General features: G+C 29.6%; 1 protein-coding gene across 2 annotated transcripts in view; it reads right to left on the reverse strand.

Annotated features, from left to right (window-relative positions):
- Positions 1–1,284: 1,284 nt before the first annotated feature.
- Positions 1,285–13,670, reverse strand: part of LOC118199369 (leucine-rich repeat-containing protein 40-like) — a 54,540-nt gene continuing 42,154 nt past the window's right edge. The window contains exons 13-15 of one of the 2 annotated variants that reach the window (XM_035371210.2): positions 9,417–9,494; positions 5,402–5,587; positions 1,285–4,683 (exon numbers count right to left, since the gene is read on the reverse strand). In XM_035371210.2, coding sequence (XP_035227101.1) covers positions 4,575–4,683; positions 5,402–5,587; positions 9,417–9,494 — 373 coding nt within the window. In that variant the 3' untranslated portion in view covers positions 1,285–4,574. Of the gene's footprint in view, positions 4,684–5,401; positions 5,588–9,416; positions 9,495–13,670 lie in introns of those variants that run through there. The other variant, XR_004759929.2, reaches the window with a different exon arrangement.

Below are 13,670 nucleotides of genomic sequence, written 5' to 3' on the forward strand. Positions count from 1 at the left end.
CTGGAAAACTCCCATTCGGACTCCCGGAATCACATTTCGGACTTTGTACTGTAGCAAACTTAATTTTCAGATTTATCATCGAAACATTATAGATAATGATTTAATCAGAAAGCAGAAAGTTTGTTTGCTACCTAATAAAATAAAGTAGTGATAAAATACAGTCGTGTAACCAATCCTTTAACATAAACTGTTGGACTAACTGTGACAACAAAGGCTGCCCTCTGGTGAGTAGCCAGAAAAGTACTTCAGAAAAAGCCAAGCATCCCACTTGATAGGTTGAATCAGACTCTTGCTCTGTAATTTTCTTAAAGTTAAATGTAATGTCCATGTGTAACTTAAACCTGTTAATAAATACTTGTTACACTATACAGGACTTTTCTATGACCCTATCTAAAATGACCCCTTCACAAAGTAGCGCCCAACGTTTTGTAACCAATCCCTTAACATAAACTGTTGGACTAACTGTGACAACAAGGCTGCCCTCTGGTGAGTAGCCAGAGAAGTACTTCAGTAAAGCCAAGCATCCCACTTGATAGGTTGTATCAGACTCTTGCTCTGTAATTTTCTTAAAGTTAAATGTAATGTCAGTGTGTAACTTAAACCTGTTAATAAATACTTGTTACACTATACAGGACTCTTCTATGACTCTATCTAAAACGACCCCTTCACAGTCGTATTTTTTAGACATTAAAATTCAGATATGAATACTCCATATTTTATAATTATAACTATAAATATATTTTATTGAGATAAAAAACCTTGTATCCTTTTGATTATGTGGGCTTTTATCAGTTTAGGCTTATATTAATGTGAGCTTATACCAGTAAGGGCTTTTATCAATGTGCGGTTTCAACACTGAGAATATTTGGGCAATATATCGTTTTTATTTTTTATTTTGGCTTTTGTCAGGGAACCGATTATTACAACAATATCGAAGTTCCACTAATCTTTTGCTATTTTTTTTTTTTACTTTTTCCAAAATGACTACAGCCGTTTTCAATTGCTTTTTATATACATGTTATACATTCAAGTATTAAAGAATTAAAAAAAGCTTTTTAATACTAATTTAAAACAAAAATAAAGGTTTCCACAGCAGACAATCTATATTTCTTTCTGCATCATAATTTTAATACTTTTATAAAATTTGCAAAATCTAAAGTTCGTTAATATTCTGAAATGACGAAACGGATTTTGCTAAATATTAGATGAATTTATGATGATTTTAGTAAATGAACAACAAAAATTACAAAATCTACACAAAATATGAAAAACAAAGTTCCAAAATCTCATAAATAGCTTTAGAATTTTTACTTCACAACAAATAAAAAAATTTACAAAAATAATGTAAAACAAATAATGTACATTTACATTGGATATCATAATATAAATGAACAAGATAAAATCAAAAACTATTACAGTTTAATTTTCCATTTAACAACTTTTAACAAATTCAGGTTATAATAATAAATGATAATTTTTAATTTTCAATATCCAAGAAAATTTTTACTTTAAAATAAAGAAGCAAGAAAGATAAAACAGATAAAAAGCTTACTTAAATCTACAATTTAATGAGTAATAAAATGCTGATATTTTTATTGTATTATGACCTCAAAAAAGTAGTGTAAAGAATTATCACATTCTTCCATGCATGCTAATCACAGCACTGCCTGAACTAAAATGTCTGCTGTCCCCAGGTAAAATGCGGTGGGGCAATAACTCATCATTATTTGAATTTGGTCAATTAGTCAATTAAGTTACATATGCTCCTGTTGTGTTAGTGTTCAATTCATTGATTGTTAATTTAAATATTAAATTAACAAATATTATTATTTTATTTATATTATAACAAAATATTATGTTAAAACAAATATTATTTTATTTATGTATTTATTTTTTTATTTATGCTTATTAAAAATATCAAACGAAAATTCACGGTTTGAATCCTGGTGAGACCACAACTGACTTTTTATAATTCATAATCCAAAAAATCTAGTCTCTACTAGTTGACTGACATATTTATTTTAAATCCCTAAAAATTAATACTACAGACTTTGGTTAAAAGTATACTAAAAGGAAAACTATACTAAAGGGAAGGAAATACTTTGATTAAAAGAAAACATTTTAATTTTAAAGAAATTTTGAGTTGAATTGGATGAAGGATAAAAATTTTCAAACCAGCCAAATTAAAAAAATGTAGGCATTTGTTGATTTATTACATAAAAAAATTACTAAAAATTTTGCAAATTCCTTAATTAAATTTCCATTTATAATGAAATTGGCTTATATGTACTTATTTACTGTATGTATCTGATATATATGTACTTGTGTAACTTTTGAAACAAAATTGTAAGATAAGAAAGAAATTATGAAAGAAATGGAGGAAAAAAAAGGTAGAGATAAAGTTATTTTAACCCCTGCACGTGAATATTCTTTTTTTTATTTCTATAGCACACTTATTTTGCTTCCCTCTTTACACTGCTTTTTAGCTCGAAGATAGATAGATATATATACACACACAAAAAGGCCATTACTTTTTTACCATTGTCCATCTATAACAATGGGCTCACTCAGGAACAAAACCACTATGCGTGTGTGGCAGATGTTGGAGTACATAGAGTGGCTATGCATTGTCTTTACAAACATAGCATGATTAGTGACATAATGGGAAAAGCAGATGATTTATCAGACTTTGATAAAGATCAAATCTTTATGGCTCAGTGACTGGGAATGTTAGTATGAGAAACGGTACATTTAGTGGGCAGTTCACATGCAGTTCTTGTCAGCACATATCAAAAGTGGTGTATTGACAAGCCACAGCCAGCAGTGTGTCGTCAATGGCGCGCTGATTCCAGAGGAGAGCACGAGATTGCTACGCATTGTTCGCCATGACTGAAGTCCTACAACAGCCGAAACCACCACCACCAGCTACAATAGTGGCAACCCAGAGAGCATTTTTCAACACATTGTGCTGTGTACATTGCTGTATATAGGCCTACACAGCCGGAGGCCAAAGCCTGCACATCATTGCCAACTGCGTCTGCAGTGTGCCAAGAAACATCGAGATTGGACATTAGAAGAATGGAAGAAAGTTGCATGGTTTGACAAATCACATTTTCTGGTCCATTACATCAACGGGTGTGTGCTAACATGCTGATTTCCAAACAAAACAGTGGCTCCTGGATGCACAGTTGGACAGAGACAAGCCAGTGGTGGGGGTATTATGGTTTGGGCAATGTTTTCATGGTGCACACCAGGACCCATAATCCCCACAATCCCTGATGTCTGTGCACTACATGAATATTATTGCAGATAAGGTTCACCCATTCATGACAACAGTATCCTTGTGGGTGATGGTGTTTACCAACAGGATAAAGCACATGTGAATAAGGGTCGAATCGTCAGAGTGTGGTTCGAGGAACATTCCAGTGACTTTCAAGTCATGTCTTGGCCTCCAAATTCACCTGCCATTAATCCAACAGAGCATTTGTAGTCCCACCTGGAAAACCAAATTTGTGCTGCCAAGCTACCCCCTCGCAATGTGCGTGAATTTCAGGACCAGTTGGTGAGCACTTGGTACCAGATAGCTCAGACTACTTATCAGCATCTTGTGGAGTCAATGCTGTACCTGATGCTGGCAATTTTGAGGGCTAAAGGTAGTCAGTCCTACATGTTATTAACAGGGTGGTCATAATGTAATAGCTCTTCAATGTATATTATATATATACTATTTATTACTTCATAAACATACCTATCCCATTTTTTGAATTATACCTTAAAACTAAGATTCAAACCACTAAGATCTTACAGTTCTCAGATAATTAAATATATACATACAATCACTTTCAACATAAATTTTAAAAATACTTTTATATAAATATTAATATTTTTATTTTCATTATATATACATATATATATATATATTTATATCAATATTTAAAAATTTTTTTTACTAGGTGATAAATAGGTATAATTTACATAAAATTAAATTAAAATAATGTTCTTCGAATTTTGGCCAAAAATACATGGGTATTACCTATATTTTATACATGTAGGGTGCCTGTAGTCTTTTAAGGTAATTTGCAGCCTTTTACATGCTCTCCTCAAAATCAAGATCATTTGTCTCATTACCCTTAATATACATAATTTAAAAATATTTAATATTTTTTATAACACGGTAAAATAAAGGCATTACAATACATTTAATTATGTTAAGAATAATTAAGATTATATACATTGTTTTTCCTGTATACACACTTTTAGTAATAGCAGATCAAATGTTTATATGAGTACTTAGAAGCACTATACATGTATGTGTGTCTATTTTGAAACTGTATTAAGAATAACTACAGAAAGCATTTATAATGACGGCAGATTCAAATGTTAAACAAAAATAACACGAAAACAAATATTTAAAAACATAATGTTATCAAAAATTAAGGATCTAACCTATAATTACTTAAATAAATAACATACATCAAAATAAGGCAGACAAAGAATACTAAAAAAAAAATAATTTTCCTTTGAAGAAGTACTAATTGCTATGAACAATATTCTGTAATTTGAGTAAAAGTGCTTCAGTTTTGAGGTATGCGACTTTGCAAAAATTCTAACAGAGCTGGAGTTCCTTTGGCCAATATTGCCGGCCGTGGATTGCGGAATAAATTTCCATCAAGAAGCAGAGACCTAAAAATAATATTATTGTATAATTATATTAACACAGGGTTTCAATTAAAACACCATACTAAACAACTTATAAAGTATCTTAAATATACTTTATATTTCATTTTTACAAATATTACTAGTGAATTCAATAAATTTTGCTTTAGTACTGAATGAACACTTTATGGAACAATGTTCTAAATATTTCACATGAGTTGCATTGGTTATAATAAGTCAGTTAGATTTCTTATAAAAAATTTATTTTTCTGGTCAATTGAGTAATTTTGATAAGTGGGAAGTATCATAATTTGTTTAACATAACAATAACACCCTAATCTGATTTCCAGCAAACAAATTATGATATTACAAATTTTATGCTGAAGACAGAATCAAGTGAAGCAAGATTTTAATCTTTTGAAAATATTTAACATTTTCAATGTTTTTAGGCAGAAGAATACAAAAATGCAATTGTAAAACTGCATGTCTGTATATATCTGCCTACCTAATACCCACACAAAAGGAAAAAAGTAAAGAATAACTTCTTTAGACTTTCCTGCAATAATTCAGGACTACAATGCATGATTAATATGATGTGATAAAGCAACACAGGAAACACAAAGAGGCATGGGAGTAAACTGTCATCATCTAAAAATTCAGAAAAATTACTGATAACTAATTTGATAGCTCAGAGAGATTGATTATAAATAAATAAATCAAAAGATGATAAAAAGTGAACACAAACCTTAATTGTGTCACATTTCCTAATTCTGGAGGAACAGATTGTATACTGTTATTATGAAGATCAAGCACAGCAAGTACAGGGAGTTTGGATAGTCCAGAAACATCAATGGCATTTATTTGGTTATCAGATGCTAATATGATTTCTAATTTTTGCAAATGATACAAACTAGTAGGTAGAGACTGGAATCTACAGAATATAAAAATACCCATTTTTAAATGTTAAAAATACAAATAAAATATTTATATTTTTTTTCCCCTAAACATATATGGCATTCAGTTGCTACTGAATAATTTCGTGACTAAACATTGCTAAACACACAAATTAATGAGTTTAAAAATGCCAATATATAAGCTTTCATTTTCATTAATCTTAGGTAAACTACATTTATTCTCACTTACATTCAAAATTATGTTTCAATTCTTGCAGTATATGTTTAGTGATTACTTTGTAACACAGCTAAGTTACAAGCATAAATAATATATTTTAACAATTTATGCCATGGAAGGGAAGACTACTTCAGTTCATAGAAAAATGAAACAAAAGTATTAATAAACATAATAAAGTTCCTAAATTATTAACCTTCAGGAATTTAATAAATAATTGTGGTAGAATAATTAGAAAAAATTACAAAACAACATAATTGCTTACTTTTTATTTAATTTCAATCTATATTTATGCTTAAAATCTAATCAAGTATTATGTCTAATCTGATAAAGGTTCTGAAAAACATTTTTAACATAATACGTATTAAATGCCCTTCAATTATAATACAAATATACACATTTACAATATTATTTGTTTTTGTGTATAAGTAAAATGCAAAATTTAAGCACACTTTTGAGTGATTTAACATGCCTTCTAAATCAAGCTAGGCTAGTCTACAACAAAATCTGTAAAAATATTATGCTTAATTTTTATTACAGAAAAGAGGCCAGAAAATATATAATATCAAACCAAAATATTGGCAGCCTTTCAGCCAGTCTTTTAATAAGTTTAAAAATATATTTATGAGCACTTAACAGATTTATTTTAAAATTTTAATCTTGTACAAAATCATTTCTTTTCTTGCTTTCTTCAATGAGTGGCAATAACATATTATTGCAATCTCAATAAATGCAGATATAATAATGGAACAAAATCACTGAACAAAATCACTGATAATATTATTGTATAATTATATTAACACAGGATTTCAATTAAAACACCATGCTAAAAAACTTATAAAGTATCTTAAATATACTTTATATTGCATTTTTACAAATATTACTAGTGAATTATTAAAGTCAATAAAAACAGATACAAACTCAGTTTAGAGCAGAAGTGGGCAAAACCTGGCCTGAGAGCCACATGGTGGCATAAAAAGAGCCACATGGTGGCTCTTTTTATTGCTTAATCCAACACATTATGAAATGATGTACAATGGCATTTTCATCTCTTTCCTACACAATTTTGTATGCAAACTAACAAAATTAGGAGCTCAAGAGCACATCTGTTATTACAGTGTACATGTGCATATACACACAACTATACTAGCAGTCAACCTAAGCTGAAAATTACAGATATACTATAAAAGCATGTACATCTGACAAAGAATATATTTCTTTTATTTCTAGCTTTAATTTAGAAATTAGACAATGAAATAAGAGGTCAAATATAAGGTTGTTGATTTGCCTTATTTTATGTTTTACTTTGGTATATCTAAATGATATTAACACAGGACAGAATTAAGATATTACTTAAGAAGTATATACATTCTGTCCCAAAAGTTTATAGACTGAAGTAAATTACATGTTTCAAAAAATAGAAATGTATAAAATTATCCAATTAAAATATGTTTACTTAAAAGACGTGTGCTATGCATTTGAGTAAATATTTCACAAAAATATCAAACTTGTCTTTTTAAAAGAAATAAATATAGAAAAAATATGTGTCCCAAAAGTTTATACACAATTTTAATTTTATGCAAATCGGTTAGCAACAATCCCGTCTGGTGAACTTGAGCTTTTCTATATGATAATGCCCTCATACACACCTAAAATTTTAAAAGAGCTTTTCTATATGATAATGCGCTTATTCAAACCTAAAATTTAAAAAAAGAAAAAAGATCACTTGAACTGCATTTAAGTATCCCTAAATCTATGCAACTTTCTGATGTTGAAGCTAATAGGATTCTGAACTTTAAATTGCACGGTAGATCTGTGAAAGAAATTTTGAAACTTCTGAATTGATCTATAAGCATGATTTATCACTTAATATCTCATAAAATACTACATCAGCCAAAACTACATACAAGAAGACTCTGAGAAATGGATAGTCACAGCAATAGGCAAATACAAAGAATGGCTTCGAAGCAGAAAAAACCAGCTCACAAAATTACAAGGGCTTGTGAATTTCAAATATCTAAAAACGCTGTTCATAGGCAAATCAAGGAAGCTGATTATATGATTCACATAAGGATAGCTCAATCATTACTGCTCTCAAAAGCTTCACACAGAAATGGTATTACAATGGGTCCATAACCACATGGCATATGGTGACAAATGGATTTATCTAATTTTCAGTGTTGGGAAAAAAAAAAAAAAAAAAAGTACAATCTAAATGGTCCTGACAGTTATTCATATTACTGGCATGACTTACGAAAAGAGATTTCAGTAGTAACAGTGAAGGTGGACCTGTTATGGTATGGGCAGCTCTCGGTTTCAATGGGCAAGTGGGTTTCACCTTTCTAGATGGTTGGCACAAACACCTAAAAACACTAAGATACCATCTTACGTCATTCGTAGAATACACTGGAGGACAGAACTGGATGTATCAGCATGCCAATGCTCACATTCATACCTCTAATGCTACAAACAACTACTTAGATATGAAAAATGTCACTATTCTTTACTGGCCAACAATGAGCTCCAATTTTAACCCAATCGAGCAGGGTATTATGTCTCGAACAGTATATGAGAATGGAAGGCAGTTTTCTTCCATGAATGCCTTAAAAGCAGCCTATGAGAGTGCATAGTACAATATGGAACCACAGTTATTAAAAAACTTAGTTCTATTGACGGAAAAATATGTATTTGATGTCATACGGAATAATGGGGTGACTTTGAAGTATTAAGCAATTTGAAATTGATAATTAGTTGTTAAAATGTTAATATTCTATAAACTTTTGGGATGCACATTCTTCTGTGATTTTATTTTTTCTAAAATACAAATTTTTATTTTTAGTTGAATATTTATTGGAATGTAAGTCGTATGTGATGTAAATAAACACATTTTTATTTGGTGTTTGAGTTCCTTTCCATTCTTCCATACACAATATAGTTGAGTCTATAAACTTCTGCAACAGAGTGTAATGGTTCTAAATGGCTCATTTTGTTAATACTGATAGGCAATATTCTAGTCAGTGCGGATGAAAAAAGTATAAATAAAATATATATGAAAAACAGATTTTAAACAAGTCAGAATAGCTATCACAAATCAACCTTTTTTTAAAAAATTGTTTTTGAAGCTTTATTAAATTAATAACTATAAGTATAGCTTTTCTGCATTATTTAAAATAATACAAAGTTATATATAACAAAAGTTGGCAGTGAATATATGTGTATGCCACATATTATAATTTGAAAGGAAAACGTTACATCAGGTGCACTAGTAACAGCTTTCTATTTTGCCAAAACATCATTTTGTTTACAAATAAAAATATATAGCTCTTTTAGGTGCTCAAATGAAATAATTATTGAACTAATTAAACTCTTATTGTACAGAAAGCCGATTTGAATAAAATCAAAACAAGGATTTTACTGATGTATACAAACTAAATTTGAAAAATTTGTTTGGTTTCAATTTCAAATAAAAATACTCAATTTAATTCAGAAACACAAACTATTATTTTCTACCTAGTCCACTTTCTTCAAGGAAAGTATTTTGTATAAAATACAGTAAAATTTAAAATAACTTTTTTGTTGTGTGTTAAAAACTAGAACCTGCTGGAGAGGAATAACAACTGAAAAAAAATTACCTGTTGAAGCAAATATTAATTTCTCTTAAAAGAACTAAATTAGAGATTTCCATTGGCAAACTCTGCAAGCTATTATTCCTGAAAGAATGAAATAAAACTAACTACATTTATAAATGCAATTAATTTTAAAATATCCATATAACTATAAAAATGTTTTACATGGCAGAGTATAAAGATGCATATTTTTCATAAAAACTATGAGCAACAAGGGCCCAAATTTGAAGGAAAATAAAACTAGCTATATAGATAGCACTAACACATGAGGGAACTAACAAACTAATAAAATAAATAAATAAAAATAAAAAACTAAACATCTGAAATACATATTACTGCATATAACCAAACTTCAGTAAAATCAAACTGAAAAAATATTTATTTCAAACATTATCAACAAAAATTTAATTATCAAAGTTCTGTAGCATTGTACCTCATTAAACATAATAATTGAAGTAGCCCTCATACATCATTTGCTTACATTTTTATACAATTCTGCTACTTAGTAAAAAATATGAGCAAAATGAAACATGTTTAATGTTAAAAGGATAAGAAAAAAATCTTCATAAGTGTCATATGTTATTAACTTCTATACAGCTGAAAAAGGAAAACGAAGTATTTAATTTATCAGCATACAACATTTTTTAATCATAGGCATATCATTGTAAAAAATATAAAAAAGAAAATTTAAGTTGATTCTCTATAAATAGATTAAAAAGGAACACAATTTAATGCACAATTTGCATACTCCAGTTACAAATAAATAAAACAAGATTTTGCAGTAATTTCAATTACATATATCCATATAGCTACAAAAACAAGTAAGTAAACATTCATTTGCATACCAATGCAATTTATAATTTAATAATTAAATCTCTGAAATTCGGCATTATAACAGAAGTTAAAAAAAGAAAAAAAAACTTTTATGACATGAACATAAAAATAAATACAAATTTTCAATCTCTTTTTTTGGGTGGGTGGGGGAAGGGAATGACTATTACAGATATCATTTTGAAAATTAGAATCAGCCATGCTATTGTTCTGGATGGAAAATATAAACTCTATGCTTAGTCTAATTTAAAATGAATTTAAGAGGTATACTAAAATTTTATAAACAAATAAATATACATAAATTGGTGTTAATATTATGACTAACAACTGGAAGCATGTACACAACTATGAATAAAAAAGGGTTAAACAAATTAATAGAAACAGACACTGTTTGCATAAACAGGACACACAGTATGACAAGTACAAAAATGAAGATGGGAAAAACTTTTGTATATGCAAGAAGAATATAAAATAAAATACTTTTATAGAGGTTTACAACTTTAAGGATACTTTTAATCAAATCATTTATAAACATTGTCTAATTAACCCCAATTTTAGACAGCTGCTGGTTAAATAAAAGAATTTTAGCTGCATTTGTATAATTTATTTGGTGAAAGTAATCTCAAGAATTCTTTAAATTATTTATGTTTATAGATCTAGCTTGTCAGTCCATTCTTTATGTCTCTTCAGTTTTAAGGAAGTCACAAATAAGAGCAGCCCTATACATACAAGTTTTATTATCCATTAGTTTTTCGTTGATGAGAAATGAACTCTATTTAATATAATTACAAGGAATGCATGTTGCACCCATCTACATTTGGTTAATAGGAAGTTAAGACCAATTACTCTACAAAGAAGCCTGGCATACGGATGCAGGACCTCCTCCTAATAGTGTACAGCATTTAAATTGTCTCTCTGAAATAATTGCAAAGGCAAATTAGATGATTCTGAAACATATAAATAAACTATTTCCTCTACAGGAATCTTGTTTGATTCATTCTGACCGGTGATAATATGATTTTGGTTCATCCCAGATAAACTGATAATGCACTTCACAAGCTCAAATTCTAATCATGGGTAAAATGAAGAAAAGCCAGAAGTTCAATATCTTCAATGATAATGCCTTAAAAAGTTCAGGCAAATTGTATGGTAAGAATAAGTGAGAACAAGAAAAATTGCAGATCTCCAGCAAACAGGCCAAAATCACTCTGTGATATATGGTTTGGTTTACTTTGATATATTTCTATTTGTTGAAGCAGAAAACTCTGAAGTTAGTTGCTTGCCAATATATATCCTTTCTTCTTTGATATTAAAATATAAAAAAATCCCTTACTTATTGGATAATTTTGGTTATGCCTCCTTAGCATATGAAAAGTCTCTTTAAATTGCTGCCACAATTATGACACTATACTACATAGAAAATTTAAATCTTTAGAACTTAAGTTTGAGACCATTCAACTTCAAGGTGACTTATTATTCTTCATTAAACAAAATGGGAAAAAATAGCATCTGACATCCAAAACACAATCATAAACAACAGTTCATATATAATAAAAAATGACTATCTTGCTCTTCTGAGAGATGCACACTGTTTAATTTGCATACAATTCAGTTTTTAACCATCTGCATATAAATATTTTTCATCTGAGCGATCTTAATGAATATTGCATATATTATGCAATTTTTAAATACAAGTTTTAATGAAACTGCAAAACATATATTTTAGACTTTAATTTTGGATATGTACGTATTGGATACAGACCTAAGCACAATGGAGAACTTTCAGTGAATGCTATTTAACATAAAAGAAATCAGAAGAAATTACATATAGATTAATAAAAAAAATGAAATTTACGGGCTAGTTTTTAATATAACAGCCGCAAATAATAATAACTTAGAAAACTTGACTGTGCATATACATTTTACAGCACAGAGATGGACAGGCTCAGAGCTATGACAAGTGCAATACACGCAAATACACACCCTGAAGCTATCTCTTCAAAATTTGACTTATATTTTTCGTTATACGGAGGCTGTTCGCACATTTTTTAGATGATTTTGGTAAGTGGTAATAAAAAATCATTTGCTGCAAAAGAAGTAATTGCAATTGTACTATGTTTTTAAAAGTCAAAATTATCGTCTGTGGCTTGAAAGTTTTGTTTTTATTCAAAATGGCGAATTTAACAAAGCAGTGGTTCAAAGGCTACATTTACGCTCTTTCCCAAGAGAAATATGCATACTCCGTTATCCAAAAACGATGTGAGAGTTATGGTTTTGTGATATCTAAAGCGTCAATAGGTAATATCATCAACAAGAAAGGAAAAAAATGTCAAATTGGAGCCTTAAGTGGGACACTTCCAAACAAGTATCCAAGGAAAAAATGGACATCTTCGACTATTGCAAAGGTACGTTGTTTAATGTTAAAAGAAAATCCCCCTAGTCAAAGGACAGTTGCAAAATCATTAAAATGCTCAGTGTCCACTGTAAACAAAATGATAAGCATTGATTTAAATCTTAAGAAAGCAAAAAAACGCAATGTGCATCGTCTTCTTCCAAAGCATATTGCTCAATGCAAGACACGTTGCAGAATTCTATATGAGAAACACTTATCAAAAGGAAAATGAAAAACAATTGTCACAATAGATGAAGCATGGGTGTATTTAAACGATTGTAACAAAAAAAAAAAAAAAAAAGAATCATTTATTATCATAAAAGGGGGGGGGGAATTTAAGTACATTCATGATTGTTGCTGGCTTTTCTTATAATGGCAAATTAATAAAAATAAAGAGAGTGCAAAAAAATGTCAAGATTAACTCCAAATACTATCAGGAACATATTTTATCACCAATTTTTCTGAATGAAATACCATCCCTTTCCCCACAGTGCCATCAAGCTGTGAGACTCCATCAGGACAAAGCTAGCAGTCACACATCAAAATCCACTGTAAATTTCCTAAAAGAAATGGAACAAAAAACTGGTATCAAGGCCATACCCTTCACTGATATCCCTATTAAATCTCCCGATGTGTCACCATGGATTTTTGTGCTTTTGAACTTTTAAAAACTGCATTATCCAAACGCTGTCCCAAAACCCTAACAGGACTCTGGAAATCTGTTTGGGAGGAATGGGATAGAATACCCCTTCTGCCACTTCAAGAGGCATTATTACCCTGGAAATTGCGGTGTCGAAAGATAGTTCCGAATAAGGGATGTCAAATAGAACATTTAAAACACAAGAATTTTATATAATTTAGTTTTGTGAATACAATATACATCGTCTAAAAAATGTGTGAACAGGCTCTGTAAAATGCTGAAATTTTCTTCCATGTATTTTTGGCATATATCTTCACCTTGTTTACATTATCGGAACAATTTGGGGGGGGGGAGTTTATTTTGATTTATTAACACAATTTGCTGATTTTTGGCAAGT

Source organism: Stegodyphus dumicola, chromosome 7, assembly GCF_044657685.1.
Source record: "Stegodyphus dumicola isolate Sdum_Otavi_A_Nest chromosome 7, ASM4465768v1".
Classification (NCBI taxonomy): Eukaryota; Metazoa; Arthropoda; class Arachnida; order Araneae; family Eresidae; genus Stegodyphus; species Stegodyphus dumicola.